This window comes from Podarcis tiliguerta (assembly GCF_965153285.1).
Source record: "Podarcis tiliguerta genome assembly, chromosome: 3".
Taxonomy (NCBI): Eukaryota; Metazoa; Chordata; class Lepidosauria; order Squamata; family Lacertidae; genus Podarcis; species Podarcis tiliguerta.
Genome location: NC_139536.1, coordinates 3,249,518 through 3,277,497, shown reverse-complemented (window position 1 = coordinate 3,277,497; position 27,980 = coordinate 3,249,518). Strand labels below are relative to the sequence as shown.

General features: G+C 48.2%; 1 protein-coding gene across 1 annotated transcript in view; it reads right to left on the bottom strand.

Annotated features, from left to right (window-relative positions):
• Positions 1–27,980, bottom strand: part of ELP3 (elongator acetyltransferase complex subunit 3) — a 111,393-nt gene that overhangs the window by 8,592 nt on the left and 74,821 nt on the right. The window contains exons 11-14 of the mRNA XM_083432667.1: positions 22,660–22,750; positions 18,579–18,644; positions 15,943–16,170; positions 11,348–11,429 (exon numbers count right to left, since the gene is read on the bottom strand). Of these exons, the coding sequence (XP_083288793.1) occupies positions 11,348–11,429; positions 15,943–16,170; positions 18,579–18,644; positions 22,660–22,750 (467 nt within the window). The remainder of the gene's footprint in view (positions 1–11,347; positions 11,430–15,942; positions 16,171–18,578; positions 18,645–22,659; positions 22,751–27,980) is intronic.

Here is a 27,980-nt window from a genome sequence, read left to right as displayed (position 1 = left end):
AAGACCCTGATGTTGGGAAAGATGGAGGGCACAAAGAGAAGGGGACGACAGAGGACGAGATGGTGGGACAGTGTTCTCGAAGCGACCAACATGAGCAACCAACTCCGGAGGATAGGACTCGAACCAATGGCTTCAAGGAGATTCTGACTCAACATGAGGAAGAACCTTCTGACGGTAAGAGCTACTTGACACTGGAACGGATTTCAGTTGTGGACTCTCCTTCCTTTGAGGTTTTTAAACAGGGTTTGGATGGCCATCAGTCATGGGTGCCTTAGCTGAGATTCCTGCACTGCAGGGGGCTGGACTGAATGGCCTTTTGGTGTCCCAACCCTAGAATTCTCTGATTCTAACAGACTTAATCATTCCAAAATAGACACACCTCTCTCATTCTCTTTTAAGAACAAATCAGGTTTAGTTAGAGGGTTGGTGGATGAGAAGGTAAGAAGTGTCTGCTGGATCAGGCCAAGGGCCCAACTAGTCCAGCATCTTGTTCTCACCAGGAGTAGGCAAACTAATTTTAATTTTAATGTTTTAATGTTGTATTTTAATCTTGTTTTTAAATTGTATTTCAATCAATTTGTTTTTATATCGGGTGTTAGCCGCCCTAAGCCCGGTCTTGGCTGGGGATGGCAGGGTATAAATAAAGTTGTTGTTGTTGTTGTTATCATTATTATTATTAGGCCCGGGGGCCGGATCCGGCCCAATCACCTTCTCAATCTGGCCCGCGAATGGTCTGGGAGTCGGCGTGTTTTTACATGAGCAGAATGTGTCCTTTTATTTAAAATGCATCTCTGGGTTATTTGTGGGGCATAGTTATTTGTTTATTTCCCCCCCAAAATATAGTCCACCCCCCCCAAGGTCTGAGGGACAGTGGACCGGCCCCCTGCTGAAAAATCTGCTGAGCCCTGGTTCTCAACAGTGGTCAAACCAGATGTCCCAAAGGGAAACTGAGTGCTCTCTCTGCATGCGATTCACAGCGGCTTGTATTCACAGGAATATCCTGCCTCTGACATGGGAGGGAGCACATTGCCTTCTCCTCCACGACCTTGTCTAATCCTCTTAGCAGGAAAGACTTCATTACAGAAGTCAGATTACTCTCCGGTTTGCCTACGTACTTATGTTTCGTCAGTATCAAGTACCGTATTTTTTGCTCTATAAGACTCACTTTTTCCCTCCTAAAAAGTATGGGGAATGTGTGTGTGTCTTATGGGGCGAATGCAGGCTGCGCAGCTATCCCAGAAGCCAGAACAGCAAGAGGGATTGCTGCTTTCACTGCACAGCGATCCCTCTTGCTGTTCTGGCTTCTGAGATTCAGAATATTTTTTTCCTTGTTTTCCTCCTCCTCCAAAAACTAGGTGCGTCTTGTGGTCTGGTGCGTCTTATAGAGCGAAAAATACGGTACGTAGGAGATGCAAAGGCTTCTCTCCTGGCTCCCGCTGCCCTGGCTGTGTGCTCGTGCGGGGTCTTCATTATTCAGCGATGAGAAAAAGTCTATCGGAACATGCTCAGAGGCATTCCTAAGAATGCAAGGAGAGCCTGCTGGGGCGGGCCAATGGGGCGGATCTGGTCGAGAGTCCTCTTCTTATAGCGGCCAACCATAAGATGCCCCAAGGGGAAAGGATTTGATCAAAAGGACACTTTCCCCTCTTGTGGTTTTCAACAACTGTCAATCCGACAGATCGCTGCCTCTGACTGTGGAGGCAGAGTAGGCCCGTCCTGGCTAGTAGCCATCGATAGCCCTCTCCTCCTCCATGAATTTGCCCAATCCTCTTTTATTTCATTTTTGAAATGCTTTTTATTGACTTTTCTTTAGCATAAACAAAATAAATACACTAAAATTCTACCATCATGTGTCCACTTATTTTCTCGACGCTCTATTGAGCACAGACTACCCTCCCTCCCTTCAACAGGCTTTCATATTAATCTTCATTTTTCGCAGGTTCTTAATAACACATTATTCACATCGTAAGATTTATTTTAATCCTACTACAGTCTTTAAACTTCTACAGTTGTTACTTATGTACCCTACAAATTTACTCCATTCTCTTCTGAACTTTGTTTCCTCTTGCTTACGGATCCTGGGGGTCAGTTTTGCTAATTCCACATATTCTACCATTTTTGCCCGCCACTCCTCTAATGTTGGTAATTCCTGAGTTTACCATTTTTGGGCTACTAAGATTCTGGCGGCAGTCGCAGCACACATGAATAATCTCTGGTCTGCTTTCCTTATTTCATCTCCTATCCCAGCAAAAAAGCTTTTTTGGGGAAAGTGTATTTGAACAGTTTTTTTCAATTCATTGTAAATCATATCCCATTATTTTTTTTTCATTTTCTCACATGTCCACAAATGTAAAGGTTTTTCATGGCTAAAGTAAGTGTGATAAAAAAAATGGTTAGAAATTATGGTATGTAAACTGCTAAATATGAGGTAAAATGAAAATCAGATGGGGGGGACTTGGGGAAGCCCACCTAACAATGTTTAGAAAAAAGAAGGATAAGATAAGAATCTGTATTGTTTGTTTTTCTGTTTGTGTTGTTTATTTGTGTTATAAAATGAATAAAAAAAATTATTGGGGGGAAAACCCAAAACCACGTCACACGCATGCACGGAAGCGGCGAATCGCGACCCGTGCATGCGCAGACGCGGGTTGAGTTCTGCTCTGGATGTGAACAGGGCTCCGGAACGGATCCCGTTCGCATCCAGAGGTACCACTGTATATGGAAAAACTTTCTGATAGTAAGAGCTGTTCGACTGAGGAACGGTCTCCCTTCGGGAGGTTGTGGGCTCTTCCTCCTTGGAGGTTTTTAATAACAACAACAACAACAACAACAATAATAATATATTATTTGTACCCTGCCCATCTGGCTGGGTTTCCCCAGCCACTCTGGGCGGCTTCCACAAAGACCAAAAATACACTAAGATGTCACACATCAAAAACTTCCCTGAACAGGGCTGCCTTCAGATGTCTTCTGCATGTCAGATAGTGGTTTATTTCCTTGACATCTGATGGGAGGGCGTTCCACAGGGCGGGTGCCACCACTGAGTACGCCCTCTGCCTGGTTCCCTGTAGCTTTGCTTCTCGCAGCGAGGGAACCGCCAGAAGGCTCTCGGTGCTGGACCTCAGCATCTGGGCAGAACGATGGGGGTGGAGACGCTCCTTCAGGTATACTGGGCCGAGACCGTTTTTAAGCAGAGCTTGGATTGCCATCTGTCATGGATGCTTTAGCTGCGATTCCTGCATTGCAGGGGGGTGGACTGGATGACCCTTGGGGTCCCTTCCAACTCTACAGTTCTATGATTCTAGCCTCCCTCCTCCTCCTCCTTTTTTTCCCTACTGCAGCAGCAACTCCCACCACCCAACCGATGCAGCTGGGGTGAGGCGGAGCGGCTGCGGAGTCATTAATGAAATATCGCCGTCTCTCTAGGAGACCAATGAGATGTAATCGCTCCATCTGGAGCTCTGTGGTGGCTCCGAGATTGTTTCCAACGGTACAAAAGGAAACCTAATGGATGCGTCCGGAGCGGTGCTGATGGCAGGCCCCCCCACCCCCACCAAAATAAAACAAAAAGCCTAAGTGAGATGGAATTAGCCTGCAGATGGGCAGAGCGCCCAGCCTCCCCGACGCCCAAATATTAATGTCAGGCTGCTGATCGTTAAGCTCCCTTTTAATGAAGTAGAAAATTCGAGCGTAAACTGTTTGCCATTTCAAAATCCATACCATACGTTTCCATCGTTAGCTCTTCTTTCTTACAGAGGGAGATTATTTCTATTTATTTGCCTTTTATTTATTGCATTTCTAGTCTACTTCAAAGCGGCTCAAGATGGCGAATATCAGGGTCTCCCAAACTTGGGTCTCCTGCTGTTTTCGGACTACAAGTCCCATCATCCCTGACCACTGGTCCTGCTAGCTAGGGATGATGGGAGTTGTAGTCCGAAAACATCAGGGGAGCCAAGTTTGCGAAAGCCTAGAGCAGCCTTTCTCATCCTGTGGGTCCCCAGATGTTGCTGAACTACAACTCCCATCACCCCTAGCCAGCAAGGCCAGAGCTCAGGGATGATGGGAGTTGTAGTCCAACAACAACTGGGGACCCACAGGTTGAGAACTGCTGGCCTTGAGTATATGGTCCTCTCCCTGCCCCCATTTAATCCCCACACCAGTGAGGTAGGCCAGGTTAAGAGAAGCAGTGACTGGTCCAAGCTCACCCAGTGAGCTTTTTGGGAACCCATGTCCCCCCAGACACTAGCCTAACACTCTAACCACTACACCACACTGCAGGTCTATGAGAGGAAAAGGGGTGTGATAGCAGGACATCTGCTCTGCATGCAGAAGACCCTGGGTTCGATGTCCATTTTAAAACTAATTTTTCCTTATACACGACACCTGCAGCAAGAATCCTGGTGGCTTAGTACCGGAAAGGGAATCAGTTACCCACTAGGGGAGAATGGTTATGTAAGCTTTCAGAATATTCAGAATTAACCAAATTGACAGATATAAGACGACAAAAGCCCAAAAGCGAAGCGAAAAAGGAACGGGAGCGCCTAAACGAATACCTTAAAAGCCAAGGTTTGAGGGCATAAATCTGGCTGAGTCTGGAATAACCTAGTGAAGCGAAAGGATAAGAAAGAGGGATTTATATCTAGATGCTAGGATAGAGATGATAAGGAAAACAGGAAGACACAATGAGAGGTAAAGGAGGTGCTGTGGGATTGGTGGAAGTCAATGTTTGTTTTTCTTTTTAGTGTTTATATTATTAATTTGCAAGATTTGGATTTTTTTTGTATGCTTGTTTTTGTGTTTTGTGTATTGTTATTTTTCGTTGTTGTGTGAAGAATACTAATAATTTTTAAAATTTTTAAAATTAATAAAATAATAATAATAATAATAATAATAATAATAGGGATCGGTCAAGCAGAGGAGGCCCTGGAAAGCCAGTACCGGGCAGAAGGGACTGCTTGTGTGCTTGGTCATTCCATGGGGAGTCACAGGGACGGACTCAGCAGGAAGGAAGCCTCACAGATAAGTCAACCCTGATAGACAGCAATGTCTCTCCAGGGTTTCAGGCAGCGCTCCTTTACACAATGCATAGTTGAACTATGGAACTCCCTCCCACAGGAGCCCGTGCTGGATGGCTTTAAAAAGAGGACTGGAAGTTAAGGCTATCAATGGCTCCGAGCCACAGTGGCTATGCTCCACTTTCATGGCCAGTGTCGGCGATGCTTCTGAATCCCGGTTGCTGGAAAGCACAGGAGGCGAGGGTTGCTTTTGGATTCGAATCCTGATCACGGGTTCACCAGAGGCCTGTGGTTGGCCGACGTGAGAACAGCATGCTGGACTAGATGGGCTCCCATTGGCCGGATCCAGAAGGGGTCTTTGCATGTTCTTATGAAGCATAAGAGACATCACCTTTGACAAAAATCCATATAGTTAAAGCTATGGTTTTCCCAGTAGTGATGTATGGAAATGAGAGCTGGACCATCAAAGAAGGCTGATCGCCGAAGAATGGATGCTTTTGAATTCTGGTGCTGGAGGAGACTCTTGAGAGTCCCATGGACTGCAAGAAGATCAAACCATCCATTCTTAAGGAAATGAGTGCTCACTGGAAGGACAGATCCTGAAGCTGAGGCTCCAATACTTTGGCCACCTCATGAGAAGAGAAGAGAAGACTCCCTGGAAAAGACCCTGATGTTGGGAAAGATGGAGGGCGCAAGGAGAAGGGGACGGCAGAGGACGAGATGGTGGGACAGTGTTCTCAAAGCTACAAACATGAGTCTGACCAAACTGTGGAGGCAGTGGAAGACAGGAGTGCCTGGCGTGCTCTGGTCCAGGGGGTCACGAAGAGTCGGACACGACTAAACAACAACATGAGGCATACAGTGGTACCTCGGGTTACATACGCTTCAGGTTACATACGCTTCAGGTTACAGACTCCTCTAACCCAGAAATAGTACCTCAGGTTAAGAACTTTGCTTCAGGATGAGAACAGAAATTGTGCTCCAGCAGCGCGGCAGCAGCAGGGGGCCCCATTAGCTAAAGTGGTGCTTCAGGTTAAGAACAATTTCAGGTTAAGAACAGACCTCCGGAACGAATTAAGTACTTAACCCGAGGTACCACTGTATTTCTTCCAACAGAGAGCTTGTGTGTGCGTAGCAGGCCTCCCTCTGCCCCCCAAAACGAACACAGAACCATAGAATTGCCGTGCTGGAAGGGGCTGCAAGGGTCATCCAGTCCAACCCCTTGCCCTGCAGGAATCCTTTGCCCTGCGTGAGGCTCGAACCCACAACCCTTGAGATTAAGAGGCTCATGTTTGGCCGACCGAGCTACAGATATTCCGAGGTTCAATGGCAGGAAGGAGAGCTGAGTCCTCAGCCCTGCCGCAGCTCAATTCCCCCCTTTTGTTTCTCAAAGGAGCCGGCCAACGAAGGGACAGCCAGCTCGGACGTCATCGCTTCCCGGACTCCTCCCCTCCTTCCCAGACCCGGCGGCTGCAGTGCCCACTCAGGCATTCAGCATTTCTGGCCTGTGTCCATGTTAATTTTCTACTTGACGGCACACAAATCGAAATCTGGTCTGGGGGAAAGCTGATCAGCCCCGCTACGTGGTAATTAATTCGCGGCGCAGAAGCGCAACGCTGGCAAAGCGGGCCCCCCTCCCCCTGCCCCAACGCTGCCCCACAGGAGAGGTGGGACGTCATTGAAATGACGGCGAGCGGGGGGGGGGGGGAAGGATATTTTTATCTCCCTTCCCCACCACCACCGGCTCACGCACAGACCCAACATAAAATAGGAAGGCATTAAACATCTTCGAAATGACTAAGGAGCATGTTGCAAACATTGCTGGACCGAAGTCTCTGATCGGAGAGTGATGGCATGCACAAAGCATTTTTTTTTCCAATGGGGAAGGGGGAGAGATGGGGGGCAAAGGGCAGTCCTGGTCCGTGCCTGGTCGCTCCTTTGGGTCGTCCTTTCAGCTGGGGAGTCCTAGGAGCTGGGGAGTTGCGGAAGAAGCCTGTGGGGGTCAGGGGGCAAAGATCTAGAGCAGCAGTAGGCAAGGGGGGGGCAGGATTAGACAACCTCAGGGTGGAAAGGGCCATCTCAGGACATCTTCAGGAGAGGAAAAGGCTAAGGAGTAAACCCTACACAAATCCGGAATGGAGTCCTTAAGGGGGTTGGATGGTGCCTTGTACGCCTCCTTACGGCAGCCAAGCTGGGGCCAAAGATCTTGCTCTGCTTTCCTATGGACCACATCAGCCAGGTTGAGAGGGGGGTCATTTGTGAAGCCCAGGACCTCCATGCACACTGCCCAGGCTTGCAGGAGGTCAGTCTGCTGCTGCTAACGCAGTTGTTTGACTTCACCCCTGGAGGTGCGCTCCATTGTCTATCAAGACATACAAATACCCACAACAACAACATGCAGAATGGCTGTGCTTTGGCTCCGTGGCCGGAGGTAGAAATGCTTCTGAGTACACCAATGCCTGGAAACCACAGAAGGGGAGGCACTAGACACAGGTTGGGGGGAAACATTCGGAGCCGGCAAGTTACCCCAAAGGTTTGCCCGCCGCCCTCGTTTTAGATTGAACTTCCTACTCACAGAGACTTCTCCTCTGGGTTTCCATCCAAGCATTCTCTTCCCTGCTATAAAAGCACAATTTCTACAGCCTCCTTAATCTCCTCTTTTTTGGAGAATGCCTAGGAAAGGGGAGATGGAGATGTGTCGGTGGGATAGCTTTGTCTTAGGGCAGAGGTGGGATTAGAGGGTCTCTTCAAAGGATGCTAAACGTCACAGTGCCGCCCCCCCTCTAACCAACCGAAGCGGCAAAAGAATGCAGCTTTTAACAAGCACTCAAGGGGGAAAGCCAGCCCCCTTTTCAGCCCAGCACTAAGTGCTAAGTGCCCCCTCTCTCCTCCCACAAGATCCACCACTTCGGCAAATCAGAACGATCACCGGCTGAGAGAGAGAGAACTTCCATCGCCTGATGTGTGGCTAAGTTAAGAACTTAAAAGACTTCACGGGGGTCTCTATCACAAAGCCAGCCCACGCAGGTGTCACGCTGGTTCAATATGGGCTCTTAAGCTCTCAAGAGCTTCCTCTTATTTGCTTCTTTTATGGAGCAAATGAGATACAATTACGAAGGATAACCAGCTCTTTGGCATCTCTGGAAGAAGTTGAAAAGAAAAACACAAGTTTCCAAAAAAGGGGCACTTCTGGAAGACGGTCTCCAAAGTCCAAACGGGAGAAAAAACATTGGGGGGGAAAGATTTACTCCGTCGTCAGCTCCGTTCACGAACAGCTACCGTATTTTTCACTCTATAAGACGCACCGGACCACAAGACACACCCAGTTTTTGGAGGAGGAAAACAAGAAAAAAAATATTCTGAATTTCAGAAGCCAGAACAGCAAGAGGGATCGCTGCACAGTGAAAGCAGCAATCCCTCTTGCTGTTCTGGCTTCTGGGATAGCTGCGCAGCCTGCATTTGCTCCATAAGACGCACACACATTTCCCCTTACTTTTTAGGAGGGAAAAAGTGAGTCTTATAGAGCAAAAAATACAGTGGTCTAAATGGGCAATGGAGATCCCTCAGCTCACATCGCATCTCGGCCTTCTCTAACCCAGTGCCCTCCAGAAGTTTTGGAGACCCACCATCCTTGTCTTGGGCTCATGAGAGTGGTCGTCCAAAACATCTGGAGGCCCGCAAGTTAGGGAAGGCTGACTTACAAGCACACAAGAAGAGCCTGCTGTTTCAGGCCAATGGGCCACCTAGTCTAGCATCCTGTTTTCACAGTGGCCAAAGAGATGCCCCTTGTGGGAAACCCAGGAGCAGGAGCCGAGAACAAGAGCCTTTTCTCCCTGCCTAAGGTTTCCAGCAACTGTCATGTTCTTGTGTTCTTAACATCTGAGTCCCGACGGATAAAATACAATGATCTGCGGTCCCTCCAACGCTCCCTGCAGATTACCACCCATCCAGCCGACAAATTAAATAGCTGACAATTTGCATTGTTTGTAGCTCGCGCCAAGGAATCCAACGGGCAAAGCAAACTCTCTGCAGGGGAGACCAGCGCCATGCCCCTGGCCAAGCAGATTTGGCTGTTTTTCAAAGGCAGGGTGCAGATCAAGGCTCCATTCCTCTCGGTATATGCATATGTCAATGTATGAATCGAGACTTCCGCTCCTGCTGGCCGGTGAGGGAGGCCACGATAATTCCGCTGCTGCGTTGTGAATGCTCAGAAAGGAGGTTTGGAGAAAGGAAGGAAAGAAAAGAAAATGTCCCGTGCAAGCCACCCGCCTCCTGAAATTAACAAAGCCAGATAATCTCCGCCAGCGCAACCCTGCCTGTATTTTTATTTATGATAAAACCCCACGGAGGAAGTTGAGCTTTTTAGATTGCATTTCCCAGGTAACAGCGGGAAAGCCTCTATTCTTTGAAGGCTCTTTGACCGACTCTCTTTCCCTTTTCCTTCTTAGAGCCCAGTTCTGAATCCTGATTGCTTCGGGGCGGAAGAGACACGCAACCGTCTGGTTGGGAATATTGTGCTCGCTCAAAGAAGCAGGCAGCTAAAGCAGCCCGCTCAACACAGAGCTCACACTGCGGCTGCATCTCCCCGCTCCCCCACTGGGGAAGAGCCACGTTCCCCTTTTAACATTTCCGTCTTGTGCATGCTCAGGTTGGCGATATTAGCATTAGAACGAGACCCTTGCCATGCCTATAACCTCACAAGGAGAGAACGGTTACCCAATTTCCTCCCGGTTCATTCACATACAGTCTCAAATTGGCGTCAGCGGAGAAACGAGCCCTTTCGCTTAACAGGTCCCCTCTATTTTCTGTCACGGTGTGCTTTTTAGCCAAACGGAGTGTTCTCATCCCCAATAGAACTCATCGAGCGCAGTGGTCGCGTTAGGAGGGAGGCAGACTCCCTGCTCATTTCGTCTTCAACGAGTGTCACCCCGCAAGTCTAAAACTCATGGGAAGGATCAGAACACACCTTTGAGGAAAGCTTCAGGCAACCTCTGGTCGGGATTCTCAGCCAGGGGTCAGCAAACTTTTGCAGCAGGGGGCCGGTCCACTGTCCCTCAGACCTTGTGGGGGGCCGGACTATCTTTTGAAGGGAAAACAATGAACGAATTCCTATGCCCCACAAATAACCCAGAGATGCATTTTAAATAAAAGGACACATTCTACTTCCGGGTTTGTTGTGTTCACAAGCCGAAAAGACGCAAAATGAACCTAATGCAACACGAGGTATGACTGTAAGATGTTTTCTGTTCCCTGAGAATTGTGTTTGGCAGGGAGGGGCATTAAGTTCTAGGAGTCTCTTCCTGTAGAGCAGTGATGGCCAAACTTGGCCCTTCAGCTGCTTTGGAACCACAATTCCCATTATCCCTGACCACTGGTCCTGTTAGTTAGGGATGATGGGAGTTGTAGTCCCCAAAACACCTGGGGGGCCAAGTTTGGCCATCACTGCTGTAGAGGGAAAGGGTACACATCCCAGACACAGGCTAAGTGCCTCAGAGAGAGCTAATCTGCACATGTAAAAGGTAAAGGGACCCCTGACCAGTAGGTCCAGTCATGGACGACTCTGGGGTTGCGGCACTCATCTCGCTTTATTGGCCAAGGGAGCCAGCGTACAGCTTCCGGGTCATGTGACCAGCATGACTAAGCCACTTCTGGTGAACCAGAGCAGCGCACGGAAATGCTGTTTACCTTCCTGCCGGAGCGGTACCTATTTATCTACTTGCACTTTGACGTGCTTTTGAACTGCTAGGTTGGCAGGAGCAGGGACCGAGCAACGGGAGCTCACCCCGTCGCGGGGATTCAAACTGCCAACCTTCTGATCGGCAAGTCCTAGGCTCTGTGGTTTAGACCACAGCGCTGCCAGGGTAGACTTGCCTAAACAGGAATGTATATAGCAGGTGCCGGAAAGTACAGGTTAGTGACTGATTTGCGCACACCCAACTGGCGTTTGACTGTGCATGCGTGCATTGCAGTGACCTGGAAGTGGCCGGAAAAGGGTTCAGAGGAGGTTATGCCTGGTATAAGCCAGGCTTCCTCAACCTCGGCCCTCCATATGTTTTTGGTCAGGGATGCTGGGAATTGTAGTCTCAAAAACATCTGGAGGGCTGAGGTTGAGGAAGCCTGGTATAAGCAGTCTTGGAGAACCGAAAAGTTTACATGAGTAGGAGAAAGTCTTTGGAAAACCTGCGGGCGGGCAAGGGAACCATATGGGAGGGAGAAGGAATGGAGCGTGTTGCAAGGGGGCAGCGTTGAGCCAGGGCACGACACCTCGCACGATTTTGCTGCAGCCGCCCCCCCCTGCTGTTAAAAGTGGGAGGCAAATTTGCCCGACGTACCTGAAATGACGGCGATCTTCCACGACCCGTGCTCTTCCTTCGCGATTCTCTCCGCCTCCTCCATCAGCAGCATCCCAAATCCCTAGAGAAGAGGAAGGAAGACAAGTGAGTTTGTCTTAGAGATCACAAGGAACTTGTAATTTAGGGATTAGCAGGGAGTTTGTTTGTTTAAAAAAACTCTTGCTGGTGGAATGGGGGACGGAGGTCACAGAAGTACTTGTGGACGCGAAAAAGGCAGTGTGACAGCAGAGATGAATTTTTAAAAACCACTCCAAACATTTCTCTTTTGTTTCCCGAGTAATCTAGAGGTGGTTTTGCTGAGACACTCCAGCTTGCAGTGCGGGAAACTGATGAATGCACAAATTTGAGTTTGGATTAAAAAAAAATAAAAATAAACAAGGTTGGGTAAGCTTCAAAGGGCCAGGTCATCTGGCCCCCAGAACCCTCCCCAGGCCACTCCCGTCCCTGCCCTTAAACTCCCATATTGCTCCTCGCTTGTCTGGATGGGGACAGAGAAAGGTGTGTGCAGAAACCAGCCTGCGGCACAGACAGACATAACATTAGCACCTGAGGCTCCGCCCACTTTCACCTCTGGCTCCACCCACCTCTGACATGTGGCCCTTGGGGGGTTGGCCAGAAGGAAATATGGCCCTCAGGTTCGAAAAACGTTCCCTGCCCAGCTTCAACCGAGGCAGCTTTGCCCATGCTCCAAGTTTTAACCCGTTTTCAGACTATTAACTTTTTGAAAGTCTTAGGTCATTATTAACTCTTCCCGTTGATAATTTTATTGTTTGATCCTCTTTCTTTAATTTTTGCAAACTGCTTTGAGGTTTCTCCCCTTTTCTCTGTCAAGTCTTGCAAAATAAAAATAAAATAAATAAAATGGCACCCCGAGCCGTAAACACGCTCTCAGGAGAGTCTGGCGTTTGCAAACTACCGCCTGGGGTGTTTGCAAAATTTGGCCAGCTTGCTTAAAATCTGGAGGCACTCGGCTCCTGTTGCCTTTGCCGCTGCACACACACACACCCCTGCAAAAAACGGCAGTGCGAATCGGCCCAGGAAACCCTGCAAGCCGCAGCTGGGAGGACGATTTGCAATGCCTGGCTTTGCTGTGCCCACAAGGCCAGTGGGAGAGGCTTTCTGAAGGGGGTGCGATCCTGCCTCAAACAAAAAAGGACCCACCTGCAAGGAACAAGAGCATTATTCTCGCACAACAGGGATGTCTCTTATGCTAAACATACCATTCCCTAGCATACCGCTTTGGGGAAGAAGTGAGTGTGTGTTTATTTGTGTGTGTAGGGTGGGGATTATTCATTTTTAGGGTACTGATGGCTGCCCCCCCCCAATAAACATTCCTTCAGCCCACATTTGTGCGTCATGAGTCCGAGTCTCCATTTCCAATCTATTTCAATTTGTTAGCGCTGGGCTCCAGTCAATTGATTTTCCTCCCCCTTCCACCTTCCACGTGCGTCAACCATTTTTCCGCTCCCGGCTTTTGAAATTTCGCTTTCAGGAGGTAAGCATTCATTTTCTGCTCTCTTTCTCTCTCTCTTCTCCATACCCCCCCCCCCCACCTGCAAATTCCATTTTACCACTTCTGCCTTGTTGCCCGGGGTCATTACTATCAAACAGAAGTTGCATCTTAATGCACATGCAGCCGACGGAGAACCACACGAAGACAATAGCGAAATTAAAACATCAGCTCCGGAGGATTCAGGTGGAAAGGAAACAAGGGCCATTCTTCTACTATACCATCTAAAATTATGATTATGGTTATTGTATTTATTTATATCTTGCCTTCCCTGCCTCAGACGCAAGGCAGCTTGCAGAAATTAAAACAACGCAGATAAAACGCAGAAAGCATAGAAAAGATTGCAGTCAAAAAAGCAAGTGAACTCTAATGGAGTTAAAATAATATAACCCCCCCAATTTATTAAAATACAGATAATAAAAACAGGGCAGCACTGTTAAGAGACCTTCCCTTAACGATACAGTCAGTTCCCAAAGGCCTGTCGGAATAAGACCGTCTTCACCTGCAAAGAGGGAGCCAGTCTAGCTTCTCTAAGTCTAGCTTAGAGTCTAGCTTCCTTGGAAGAAGCCACCACAAAGAAGGCCCTCTCCAGTGTCGCAGCCAAGCAGACTGTAAGGGTGGGTGGGACTGGGGAAAAACAATGCTGTCCAGGGTTGTAAAGACTGCGGAGAGAATAATTGGGTGCACTCTTCCCACCTTGGATCAAATCTACGCTTCCAGGTGCCATAAGAAAGCTGCAGAGATAGCGCAGGATAGTGCGCACCCCAGAAATTATCTCTTTCAGCTTCTGCCTTCTGAAAGAAGGTACAGGGTTATAAAGACAAGGACTAGCCGCCTGAGAAACAGTTTCTAGCCAAATGCGATTTTGGTTTTAAACTCATTGTAAGGTATACTCTCTATGGGAGTATGTTGTATTTAATTATGGGGTATCAGAGTTTTTAGGGGGCTAACCAGGCTGGGGTAGCAGGCTTGTTGGTTTCTGAATGTCTGATGTAGATTTTCAATTTCATTGTTCTATATAGGACAATGACAATAATGATTATTGTATTGTATTGTATCGTATCTCCAGATAAGGCCGGAAGTGACACGTCTGAAACCCTGGAAGAGTCACTGCTGCCAAACTCAAATACTGAGTTTGATGGATGGAAGGGATGGCTTGGTCTTAAGGCAGCTTCTGGCTGCAGCTCTTTGACCCAGATGAAGTTTGAACCCAGATGAAGGCCTGGAAACGATGCCTTATGAGGAACGGCTAAGGGAGCTGGGCATGTTTAGCCTGGAGAAGAGGAGGTTAAGGGGTGATATGATAGCCATGTTCAAATATATAAAAGGATGTCACCTAGAGGAGGGAGAAAGGTTGTTTTCTGCTGCTCCAGAGAAGCGGACACGGAGCAATGGATCCAAACTACAAGAAAGAAGATTCCACCTCAACATTAGGAAGAACTTCCTGACAGTAAGAGCTGTTTGACGGTGGAATTTGCTGCCAAGGAGTGTGGTGGAGTCTCCCTCTTTGGAGGTCTTTAAGCAGAGGCTTGACAACCATATGTCAGGAGTGCTCTGGTGGTGTTTCCTGCTTGGCAGGGGGTTGGACTCAATGGCCCTTGTGGTCTATTCCAACTCTATGATTCTATGATTCTGAGCCCTTTTTAAACGCAGTGTATATGGGAATATATTGTATTTAAAAATGGGGTATCAGAGTTTTTAGGGAGCTAACCAGGTTGGGATAGTTGGGATAGCAGGCTTGTTGGTTTTGAATGTCTTATGTAGCACCCCCCCCCCCCCAATTTCATTGTTCTGTATGGGACAATGGCAATAAAGATTATCGTATCGTATCGTAAGCTCCCCTCCCTCAAAGCCTGGGCAGGTTCATATGGAAGAATATGGATACAATCATAGCACTGTGGAGTTTGAAGGGGACCCGAGGGTCATCTAGTCCAACCCCCTGCAATGCCGGAATCACAGCCTGGGCCTAAAAGCCCAAAGCGTGGCCACTGAGGATCATATTCAAGCGGTACCTGTGCTTTGGGATGTTAATTGTGGCATATTAACTCATTTGTGGCCCATTGTCTGTGTTTTAACCATTTCTGAAATATTGCTTTTATTCTATTGGAGTTTGATTTCTTTTTAAACAATTTTATATGAATTTTACCTGGGTTTTTTATTTATTTGTGTGAGTTGCCTTGAGTCCCCACTGTGGAAAAGGCAGGATATAATGACTATAACAATGATTTTTATCGCTAACATGCTTTCCACTCTGGGCTCCTTTGGGAGGGAGGGCAGGATGTAAATGAATGAATGAATGAATGAATATCCAACCCTCTCTGGAGCCTAGAAGATACCTTGGGCCACGTCTCAGACGACAATCTGCGGAAGAGGCTGATTCCTTATGGGGTGCTCTGGCTCCTAGCCAGTGCTTCAAACTGTGTCTTGTGGGTTATGTTTATTTGTGGGGTTAGGGATCTCTGGGTTCCCCCTGCTGCCAATGAGGCAGAGATTGACCCCAGATAATAATAATAATCATAATTTACTATTTGTACCCCACCCATCTGGCTGGGTTTCCCCAGCCACTCTGGGTGGCTTCCAACAAAGATTAAAAATACAGTGGTACCTCGGGTTACATACGCTTCAGGTTACATACGCTTCAGGTTACAGACTCTGCTAATGAAGAAATAGTGCTTCAGGTTAAGAACTTTGCTTCAGGATGAGAACAGAAATTGTGCTCCGGTGGCGCAGTGGCAGCAGTAGGCCCCATTAGCTAAAGTGGTGCTTCAGGTTAAGAACAGTTTCAGGTTAAGAACAGACCTCTGGAATGAATTAAGTACTTAACCCGAGGTACCACTGTACATTAAAATGTCACACATTAAAAATGAATGTCAGGTAGTTGTTTATCTCTTTGACATCTGATGGGAACACCAACTGCGCTTTGGAGGCTTCGCGTTGCTATCGCTGAAGCCAAGGAGCCTGCATTCGCTCCATAAGACGCACACACACTTCCCCTTAATTTTTGGAGGGGAAAATGTGTGTCTTATAGAGCGAAAAATATGGTATATAGGCAAGCTTCGGGTACCTGATGCTGGAATTTCAAGGGGTCGCGGCTGCTGACGGGGACCACGCTCCCGTAGACGTGGAGCTCTCGGACGATGGAGACGCCCCCCTTCAGCTCCGCCCGGAACGTCTCCTCTGAGCACTTCCGCAAGCGCAGCAGGCCGATCAGGATGTCCTGCTCAGGGTCCTCGTATGATAGGAAGGTCTCCCAGCCGCCGTTGGCCACGTAGTCTCTCCGGATCAGTTCAACCTGTTCGAAAGAGAGGAAGAGGAGGAGAAAGGCGCGAGAAGCTGACTTAAAAAAATAAAAAATTGAGATGGCAACCACGGGGGTGATCGTAATTGTGCAGCCCACGAAGGAGCCCAAAGTCAATTTCACGGCCATGCAGGCAATTGTCTGCGTGGGGCTTTGAGCGGAGCGTTTGTATGTGTGTGTGTGTGTGTGTGTTTGTGTGAAATCGCTTCCCGTTCGTCCGCCTCGCTGCAGATGGATTTTCAGCAGCATCAGATAAGAGCTGAAGGTGAGATTATTGTATTTTCACACAAGGGAAGCTGGTGTTGGAACTTTAAATGAGAAAGCATTTGTAGAAATCACACACCCAGGCTTCCCAAAGACCCTTGGCAGGTGAGGCATACAAGGTAGAACGTCCTGAACATTGCCAACATTAAGAGAGAGAGAGAAGAAAAAACAACAACAGAAGGCTCCAGACCATAAGACCCTTCATGGCCTGCCAGGATCACTTATGCTTGATCAATCATGCACAATTCTGTACCCTACCGATGTTTTGACTGATTGATCTGAATTTATTTCACCTGTTTCTATGCCACTTTCCACACAAACGAATCCCAAAGCAGCTTACTGTATTTTAATATTTTGTTGGAAGCTGCCCAGAGCGTCTGGGGAAGCCCAGCCAGATGGGCGGGGTATACCATATTTTTTGCTCTATAAGACGCACCAGACCATAAGACGCACCTAGTTTTTGGAGGAGGAAAACAAGGGAAAAAAATATTCTGAATCCCAGAAGCCAGAACAGCAAGAGGGATCGCTGTGCAGCGAAAGCAGCAATCCCTCTTGCTGTTCTGGCATAGCTGCGCAGCCTGAATTCGCTCCATAAGACACACACACATTTCCCCTTAATTTTTAGGAGGGAAAAAGTGAGTCTTACAGAGCAAAAAATACGGTAAATAATAAATTATTATTATTATTATTACAATCAATGATCAGCAGCAACATAATGAAACGTCCCAAGTACAGCCTAAATCATGGGTTGGCAAACTAAGGCCCGGGGGCCGGATCCGGCCCAACTGCCTTCTGGATCCGGCCTGCAGACTGTCTGGGAATTGCTGTGTGGATTCTGTTCGTTCTGGCTGCGCCATTTTTTCTCTGTGCTATTCCATTCCCCCCCCACACACACACCGCGGGGGCGTCTCCTTCCTCTCTCCTCCTGGCTTCTCCCCGCCCTGCCTAGAGGAGGAAGGGGGCTGGGCTTTGTTGAGCTGCAGTTGGCTGAGCACCATTTTAAGCAGCCCCTCTCCACATGTCAAGTCCTGCAGGGCCCTAGTCTCTTGGGACAAGAGCGTTCCACCAGATTGGGGCCACGGCCAAAAAAGCCCTGGCTCTGGTTGAGGCTCTAGGCTAAACACACCCAACTCCCTCAACTGTTCCTCACAAGGCTTGGTTTCCAGACCCTTGATCCAGTTGGTCTCCACTCTCTGCACAGTTTCCAGCTTGTCAAGACCTTTCTTAAACTGTGGCACAGTCTGATCCCCTCATAGATATGAGGTAATCCTCATAGAACTCTAGCTTAATGGTTGCGAATAATTTGACACTGAACTGATTTTAGAATGAACTGATTTTAGAACGTATTTCAATTAAATGATTATGATCTGATGTAAACTGTGATTTTATGTAAACTCTTACTGACAGTAAGAGCTGTTTGACAGTGGAATTTGCTGCCAAGGAGTGTGGTGGAGTCTCCTTCTTTGGAGGTCTTTAAGCAGAGGCTTGACAACCATATGTCAGGAGTGCTCTGATGGTGTTTCCTGCTTGGCAGGGGGTTGGACTCGATGGCCCTTGTGGTCTCTTCCAACTCTATGATTCTATGATTTTTACTGTTCTTAGCCGCTCTGAGCCTGGCTTCGGCTGGGGAGGGCAGGATATAAATAAATTATTATTATTATTATTATTATTATTATTATTATTATTATTAGTCATCTACTAATATCTGAGGGGCTGTCACGTGGAAGATGGCACAAACTTGTTTTTTCCTGCTCCAGGGGTCGGTCCTGAACCAATGGATTCAAATGACAAGAAAGGAGAACATGACTAAACTTTTGGAAGGACTTTCTGGTGGTAGGAGCTGTTTGGTGGTGAGGACGCACTTTCTCAGGAGGCGGAGGCCTCTCCTGCATTGGCGGTTTTTAAGCAGAGGCTGGATGGTCCATCTATCAGGGAGACTTTAGCTGCAATTCCTCCATTGCAGGGGGTTGGACTAGATGACCCTCGGGTCCCTTCCAACTCTACAATTTTATGATTCTTCCTTTCTTGGTCTCCCTGTCTCAGTGTTCACACAAAAAATAATTTTGATGTGGTTTTATGAAAAATCACACATATACACGCACATGGAGCGAGGCCCGCTGAGAAGGAACAAGTCTTACCTGATAAGGTCTCACTTTGTGATGAATCTCTTGAATTCCGACCTCTCTTGTCCTCACATCGCGACACTAGGCGGGGGAAAGAAGAGAGGCAGGTGGCAATTATGCAAGGGAGAGACAGACAGGATAAGGGACACTGCCTTCCCCATAATCACCCCCCGAGTTAAAATGGAAGTTGGGATAAGAGTTCTTAACCCGATCATTTCAAACGGGGAGGCTTCAAAATAAAAATGCTCACCGATCCGTCCCTAATGAATCTCTGGGAAAAACAACAGCCCAATCCTTGGTGTTTTAAGATGCAAAAAAGGACATACTGATTGGCATCGGTTTCACTGAGCAAATATGCATCTCAGGAGGAAATGTGCCATTTGATGTAAAGCGCCAAGGCACAGAATGAGGTGCTAACTCTCACTGTGTTCTATGCTGGAGAGATATAGAATTGGAAGGCGGAGCAGTAATATAATGTTCTGCAGAGAAACTCTTGAGCAAGTTCCTTCGGAATGAAGGAGGAGAGATCATCAGGGGATTTGGGCTGGGTGTTCATCAGTATGCGGATGACACCCAGCTCTATCTCTCCTTTAAATCAGAACCAGTGAAGGCGGTGAAGGTCCTGTGTGAGTGTCTGGAGATGGTTGGAGGATGGATGGCGGCTAATGGATTGAGGTTGAATCCTGACAAGACAGAAGTACTGTTTTTGGGGGGCAGGGGCGGGCTGATGTAGGGGACTCCTTGGTCCTGAATGGGGTAACTGTGCCCCTGAAGGACCAGGTGCGCAGCCTGGGAGTCATTTTGGACTCACAGCTGTCCGTGGAGGCACAGGTCAATTCTGTATCCAGGGCAGCTATCTACCAGCTCCACCTGGTACACAGGCTAAGACCCTATCTGCCCGCAAACTGTCTCACCAGAGTGGTGCATGCTCTAGTTATCTCCTGCTTGGACTACTGCAACACACTCTACGTAGGGCTACCTTTGAATGTGACCCAGAAACTACAACTAATCCAGAATGCGGCAGCGAGACTGGTGACTGGGGGCGACCGCCGAGACCACATAACACCAACCTTGAAAGTGGTCTCTTGAAAGACCTACACTGGCTCCCAGTACGTTTCCGAGCACAATTCAAAGTGTTGGTGCTGACCTTTAAAGCCCTAAACAACCTCGGTCCTGTATACCTGAAGGAGCATCTCCACCCCCATCATTCAGCCCGGACACTGAGATCCAGCGCCGAGGGCCTTCTGGTGGTTCCCTTATTGCAAGAAGTGAGATTACAGGGAACCAGACAGAGGGCCTTCTCGGTAGTGGTGCCCACCCTGTGGAACACCCTCCCTTCAGATGTGAAGGAAATAAGCAGCTATCCTATCTTTAAAAGACATCTGAAGGCAGCCCTGTTCAGGGAAGTTTTTAATATTTAACGCTGTACTGTTTTTAACACTTGATTGGGAACCGCCCAGAGTGGCTGGGGAAGCTCAGCCAGATGGGCGGGGTATAAATAATAAATTATTATTATTAATAACAATTTCTAGGCGCAGAAATCTGATGTGAGTAATAAGGAGGACATCAAAAGAGTCCCCTATCTAGAACACCTTGTCCTTGACCTATCAAGCAATGCAAGCCACCTGTCCATGGTACCTTGGCCTGTGTCATCTTCAAACTATTATAGATAGGCATGGACAACTCTCACCAGCCCAAACTACTGGCCATACAGCCTGGCACTGACGGCAGTTTGTGTCCGAAAACATCTGGAAGGCCATCCTGCAGGATGCTAGCCATCCTGCCCTAAAAGATAAAGTTCACAGCTTGGGAATGCTGTTAGTTCTGGCTTTTCAGGTGATAGATCTGGGCCACAAAGCACCAGCTTATGCTGGTGACACCAGCTGTGACCCTTCTGGGAGAGAGGAAGTCTGGCCACTTGTAACCTGAAGGTTTGCAGAACTTGATTCAGGTAGGCAACCGTGCTGATCTGACGCTGTCAATATATATATATATATATATATATATATATATATATATATATAAATTGCCCAGTAGCACCTTTAAGGTAAAGGGACCCCTGACCATTAGGTCCAGTCATGGCCGACTCTGGGGTTGCGGTGCTCATCTCGCTTTATTGGCCGAGGGAGCCGGTGTACAGCTTCCGGGTCATGTGGCCAGCATGACTAAGCCGCTTCTGGTGAACCAGAGCAGCACACGGAAACGCCGTTTACCTTCCCACTGGAGCGGTACCTAGTGATCTACTTGAACTTTGACGTGCTTTCGAACTGCTAGGTTGGCAGGAGCAGGGACCGAGCAACGGGAGCTCACCCCGTCGCAGAGATTCGAACCTTCTGATTGGCAAGCCCTAGGCTCTGTGGTTTAACCCACAGCGCCACCTGCGTCCCTTAGCACCTTAGAATCCCTTAGTAGCACCTTAGAGACCAACTAAGTTTGTTTTTGGTATAAGCTTTCGTGTGCATGCACACTTCTTCAGATACCTTGAATGCAGAACTTGAATAAGATCGCTGCAGTGCTCTGTATGTTGAGCTGCCCTTGAAGACCGCCTAGAAGTTTCTGGTGGTCCAGAACTTCACTGCAAGAGACTTGACTGGGACTGGTCCAAAGGGTCATAACATATCTGGCCAGTTCCTAACAACCTACATGGGCTACCTGAAAGTCTGGAGCAGGTCAAAGGGTTGGTTTTGTCCCCACATGGCTTAGGTGCTGCTGTCTCTTGGTCACCACCCATTTCACCCCACGGGAAGGATTGACTGTTGAACTCTTGTCTTGGAGAGCCACGCATGGGGCAAGCCTTTTATCCTTCCAGCGCCAGGCAAAAAACCTTTTCCTATTTGTCCGAATTTGCTATCTGCTTTTTTGTTTATGGCCGCTGCCGTTTTCAGCTGCGCCATTATAATCTGATGACGCTCTTGTTGTTTTGTTTCTAATTGCAAGCCATTCCGAGAGCTTGACTGTGAGCCGGTGGGCAGGATATTAATCTTCATACGTACATAAATGAATGAGGAAGCGGGAGAAAATGTCTTTGCCTGCAGAAAAGCAGATGGAGTGAAACCAGTGTGCGGACGGGAGCTGTTATCTAAGAGGGTCTTCCCCAACCGGGTGCCCTCCGGAGGTTTTGGACTACAATTCCCATCAGCCCCAGGGCAGACTCTGCGATCAAGATCTCCTCTGCACGCACACACCAGTTCTGCGTTCTTGATCTGGAAGCTGCAGCGAGCGCAGAATGCTGCAGCGCAATTGCTGATGGGAGCGAGGCATTGTCAGCATACAACGCCTGTGCTCAGAGGTTTGCGCCGGCTGCCGATTTGCTACTGGGCCAGGTTCGAGGTGTTACTATGAGTCTGCAAAGCCCATAGCAACTTGAGACCAGATCACCTGCGAGATCCTCTTGCCCCCAATGCACCCATTCAAACCCTTCATTTATCTGCAGAACTGGCGCGGTTACAGGTACCACGCAAGACCCGTTCTGCGTTTGCAACAACTTGATCTTTTAGTGTGGCAGCTCCTACACTTGGGAACTCCCTGCCTCTTGACACCAAGGCAGCCACCTTCAGTGTACTCATTTCGGTGCCTGCAAAAAACTTCCTCGTCTAGACAGACCTGCCCAAATGTTTTAGAAAGCTGGTGCGAGTTTTATTCCGCTTTTAGTCTACTGTTATGTTAACTTCTCAAAGTGTCTTTAACTGTTATTTTTTCTTAGTGACAATTTTATTGTTTCATTTTTTTTCTATGTTGCTTTGAGGTTTTTTTGTTTTGCTTTTATAATTGAGTGTTGTATAAATTTTATGACGTGCATGTCTGGATTTGATCCGTAGAGGCTTCTCTTCCGATCGTAAGAGCAACGAGCCATCAGGTGCCCCGGCTTAGTTTGAGGAGGGCAAGATGGTGTAGCGCCCAAAAGACCATGCAAAATTTGGAAATGTTTCCCTGCCTCCTGTCCACAAGCTCTTGTTGGGTGGGGGGGGCTGTGGCTTGCGGCCCCACTCTTGTGCCATTCCTGGGAACAAAGCACACTTCACGTGGGAGTCAGTTCATCTCTGGAACAGTCAGGAAAGAGAAATCAGAGAAGCTTGATTGGAACATCGCATTTTACCTCCGTCCCCAGGTCTTTCATCCTGGCCAGAGCGAGTTCCCTCAAGTTACCGTGCTCTACTCCAGAACTGACGAGGGGCATCGGAATATCTCTGAAAGCAAGACATTAAGAAAAGGATTACAAACGTTTTCCACTGCCAATGGAAGTATGCCAATGAATAATAACAACAATACCATATTTATCGCTCTATAAGATGCACCAGACCACAAGACGCACCTAGTTTTTGGAGGAGAAAACAAGAAAAAAAATATTCTGCATCTCAGAAGCCAGAACAGAAAGAGGGATCGCTGCGCAGTGAAAGCAGCAATCCCTCTTGCTGTTCTGGCTTCTAGGATAGCTGCACAGCCTACATTCGCTCCATAGGACGCACACACATTTCCCCTTTAGGAGGGAAAAAGTGAGTCTTATAGAGCAAAAAATACGGTAATTAATTTATATCCCACCCTCCCCAGCCGAAGCCGGGCTCAGAGCGGCTAACAACAATAAAAGTAACACAGCATTCTAAAATCAATTCATTCTAAGATCAATTCAGAATCAAATTAATGGCAACCATTGGGCTAGAGTTCTATGAGGATTACCGAAGGAGGGGGTCAGGCTGTGCCTTGGCCAAAGGCCTGGCGGGACAGCTCCGTCTTGCAGGCCCTGCGGAAAGATGTCAAGTCCCGCAGGGCCCTAGTCTCTTGGCACAGAGCGATCCACCAGATCGGGGCTACAGCTGAAAAAGTCCTGGCTCTGGTTGAGGTCAGCCTAACCTCCCTGTGGCCCGGGACCTCCAATAGGTTTTTATTTGAAGACCGTAAGGTCCTCCATGGGACATACCAGGAGAGGCGGTCCTGTAGGTACGAGGGTTCTAGGCAGTATAGGGCTTTAAAGGTGCTGAGCAATACAAGTGTGTCAGGGAACTGCCATCGGCAGGACAGGAGGTGCAAAGGCTCTCTGAGGTGGAGAGAGACGTAACAGCTGAAGAGGGAACCAGTAGGGGGCGAACAGGAACGTCAAGGGAAGGAGAGTCGGAGGAATGGCTCAGAGACGCTTCCAGCGAAAACAGTGGGGATGTCTCAGGTCCTCCTATAGGGACACCCGTTCCTCGCCGGAAACTGTCACGCCGAGAGTCCAGAAGACGTGTTTCCGTTAAGGAGCTTTTATGTTGGAAACGTTTCCGAAAGCAGCCACTTTCGGATTCTGCTAGCGATTGACGCAGCCATGCTGGAGGGGCTCCGTCACAGGCAGAGGTTTGAGAACTTGTTCAAACTCTGAGGGACTTGCAGTTTGCGCACAAGCAGCTCTTCATCCCATCACAAAGTGGTTTGAGGGCATTTGGGTTACACTTGGGTCCTGCTTGCAAGCCCCCCTTTGAGCCATCTGGTTGACCACTGGGCCTGACGGACTCTAGGCTCCATCAACAGAAGTACAGTGTCAGGATCAAGGGAAGTCACAGTCCCGCTCTATTCTGCCACCTGGAATCCTGTGTCCAGCTGTGGGCACTGCAATTTAAGGAGGATATTGACAAGCTGGAAAGTGTTCAGAGGAGGGCGACCAAGAGGATCAAAGAATCTCGAAACCAAGCCTTATGAGGAACGGTTGAGAGAGTTGGGTGTGTTTAGCCTGGAAAAGGGGAGGCTGAGAGGGGATATGAGAGCCAGCTTCAAATATCTCAAGGGCTGTCACATGGAAGAGGGAGCAAGCTTGTTTTCTCCTGCTCCAGAGGGTGGGACTCGAACCAGTGGATTCAAGTAAACAAGAAAGGAGATTCTAACTAAATCTTAGGAAGAACTTTGTGACCGTCAGAGCTGTCTGACAGTGGAAAGGACTCCCTTGGAAGGTCTCTCCTCCACTGGAGGTTTGTAAACAGGTGCCATCTGTCAGGGATTCTTTAGCTTTGATTCCTGCACTGTAGGGGTTGGACTGGATGACCCTCAGGGTCCCTTCCAACTCTACAATTCTGTGCTTCTGTGACTTCCCCAAGCCTCCATCCTTCCATCTGAGCCACTGCACAAGTGATTCTCACAGCGGCAAATAATTGTAAAAAGATCCGGGGGAAGTCAGTTGTTAAAGGCCAACAACTTCCTAAGCTTGCTGGGGTCTCCCTCAACTTGTTGCATGCTTCGTTCCGTCCCAAGGACGAATCATCTACGGTATTTATCACTCCATAAGACACACTTTTTTCTTCCTAAAAAGTAAGGAGAAATGTCTGTGTGTCTTATGGAGCGAATGTGTGGTCCCTGGAGCCAAATTGCCCAGGGGCAAAAAGCAGATCATGCTTTTTTCTTTTTTTTTTGGAAAGAGGGAAGTGGGTGTTGAAACAAAGCCGCTGATTGTTTGCCAATTGGGGAGAGAGATAAGGGACACTAGAGATAAAGGAGGCTGCCTGGGAGGGGGGAGGTAAAGACAGCAAACTTGCAAAGGGGGAAAACAGGAAGACTAAAGCAATAAGGAGAGAAATTAGAAGAAAAGGAGGAGCAAAAAACTGCTCTGGCTAGGGAAAAGACACTAAGGCAAACAAGAGGGAAGGGAGTGTTGAAAGGAAACAGCTGATCGGCAAGCGATCGGGAGGGAGATCAGGGACGCTAGCGATAAAGGAGGCTGCCTTGGAAGGGGGGAGGTAAAAGCCCATGGATCCTCAGCGTTTTTGCATTGGGTCACCCCAAATTCACCATCAGATCACATGACTGCAGCCACAGCATGAACCACAAATACACCCACTGTTTCATTCAGAATTTTTTTTTTCTTGATTTCCTCTTCTAAAAACTAGGTGCGTCTTATGGTCAGGTGCGTCTTATGGAGCGAAAAATACGGTAATTCAGGCTTCCTCAACCTCAGCCCTCCAGATGTTTTGAGACTACAATTCCCATCATCCCTGACCACTGGTCCTGCTAGCTAGGGATCATGGGAGTTGTAGGCCAAAAACATCTGGAGGGCCGAGGTTGAGGAAGCCTGAACTAATTGCTATGTTCTCGATACAGCATTGGCTTGGGGTAAGTCGATTTTACTTCTGATTCACACCAGACTCCGTGGAAGAAAGGTACAGATCTATGGCGCTCTAGAATCAAGACGGACACAGACAAACCTCCCACTTGTTATCCAAACCTGTGGCTGTTCTCTTTTATTCCGTACTTGTAAAGCTCTCTTAAGTGGATCATTGTGAAGCAAGGCGCTCCCGAGCGAGGCAAGACGTCCTGATGCTTTTTAAAAACTCTTTTCCGTGACAAAAACACTGGCTGCACATTACAGTCTGGGGGACAGTGTGACAATTGGCAAAAGGACCCTCTACAAAAGGACGGTCAGCAGAGACTGATGGAAAAGTTGAGGGAAACAGCCAGTCGCCCGCAAATCGTTAGCTTAATCGCTTTGGGGCAGTGGTGAGTGATAATTTAGGCCTCACAGACGTTGTAAGTCTGGAAGAAGAGAACATTTGAGGCTGCCGGGGGGGCGGGACTCAGCCCCACTTCTGGCTGCTCGCAAGGAATCAGGCCCAGCAGTCCAGACCCTCATCCAGAACCCTCTTCCCACTCCCGGTGGAGTATAGGGTCAGGTTTAAGGCGGTGGTTTTGACCTTTAAAGCCCTTTGTGGCTTAGGGCCCTCGTATTTACGGGATCGCCTCTCCTGGTCTGCCCTCCAGAAGACCTTAAGGTCCATGAACAACCATAGTTTAGATGTCCCGGGCCCTAAGGAAGTCAGATTATCCTCCACCAGGGCCAGGGCCTTCTCAGTGGTGGCTCCGACCTGGTGGAATCCTCTTTCCCATGAGGCCAGGGCCCTGCAGGATTTCACTTCCTTCCGCAGGGCCTGTAAGACAGAGCTATTCCGCCTGGCTTTCAATTTGAACTTAGCCTGATCTTTTATCCCCCTTCTTTCCCTCCCCCTCCCCTTTTTATGAAGATTACCCGCTCTGGGATCCCACAGCTAATTCTCCCCTGGTCTCCTTGCTGGCCCAAATAGGACTAATTTAGCCAGCACAAGGAGAAGGGGACGACAGAGGACGAGATGGAGGGACAGTGTTGTCGAAGCTACCAGCATGAGTCTGACCAAACTGCGGGAGGCAGCAGAAGACAGGAGTGCCTGGCGTGCTCTGGTCCAGGGGGTCACGAAGAGGCGGACACGACTAAACAACAACAATAGCCCTGGTGATCATCTAATGTTTATTGGATGGATTTTCCCTGTAAACTGATTTTTGATTTTATTGTTATTCACATTTTATACCCTATTTTATGCTGCTTTTTGTAGCATCAATTAAGTGTTTTAAATTTGTTGTTAGCCACCCTGAGCCCGGTTTTCTGAACCGGGAAAGGAGGGGTATAAATAAAAATGTATTTATTTATATTCTCTCAGTGACCAGCCAGATGCCTATGGGGAGCAGGATCCAAGCACAAGGGCATTCCTCCTCTCCTGTTGTTTCCAACAGCTGGTCTGCTGACCTCAGAGGCATTCTGCCTGCGGGGAAACCTGTCTGTGTGCATATAAAGGGAGGCAGGGCACAGCCATTCCCTCTCCTCCTCCATGAATCTGTCTAATCCTCTTCCAGGTTGGTGGTCATTGCCTTCTCCTGAGGAAGAGAGTTCCACCGTTTAACTATAAACTGTGTGAAGCTCCTTCTTTTTTTATTCTGTTCTGAAAATTTCCAACATTCAACTTCACTGGGTGCCCACAAATTCCAGTGCTATGGGAGAGGGAGAAAGAATGTCTCCTTTCCCCATTTCTCCACGCCAGGAATAATTTTATAATCTTTTGTCACATACCCTTCTTACTCACATATTCCCCCGGCCCCCACAAAAAACCCCTATGAAGTTCCCTTAGTAACCCTGTAACCCTTTGTCTGTTGTCTTTGTCCATGGAGTTTTCTTGGTTTTCAAGGTCCATATAGTTAAAGCTATGGTTTTCCCAGCAGTGATGTATGGAAGTGAGAGCTGGACCATAAAGAAGGCTGATCGCCGAAGAATTGACGCTTTTGAATTATGGTGTTGGAGGAGATTCTTGAGAGTCCCATGGACTGCAAGAAGATCAAACCGATCAATTCTGAAGGAAATCAGCCCGGAGTGCTCACTGGAAGGACAGATCCTGAAGCCGAGGCTCCAAGACTTTGGCCTCCTCATGAGAAGAGAAGACTTCCTGGAAAAGACCCTGATGTTGGGAAAGATGGAGGGCACAAGGAGAAGGGGACGACAGAGGACGAGGTGGTGGGACAGTGTTCTTGAAGCGACCAGCATGAGTTTGACCAAACTGCGGGAGGCAGTGGAAAACAGGAGGGCCTGGCGTGCTCTGGTCCAGGGGGTCACGAAGAGGTGGACACAACTAAATGACTAAACAACAACAACCCTTCGTC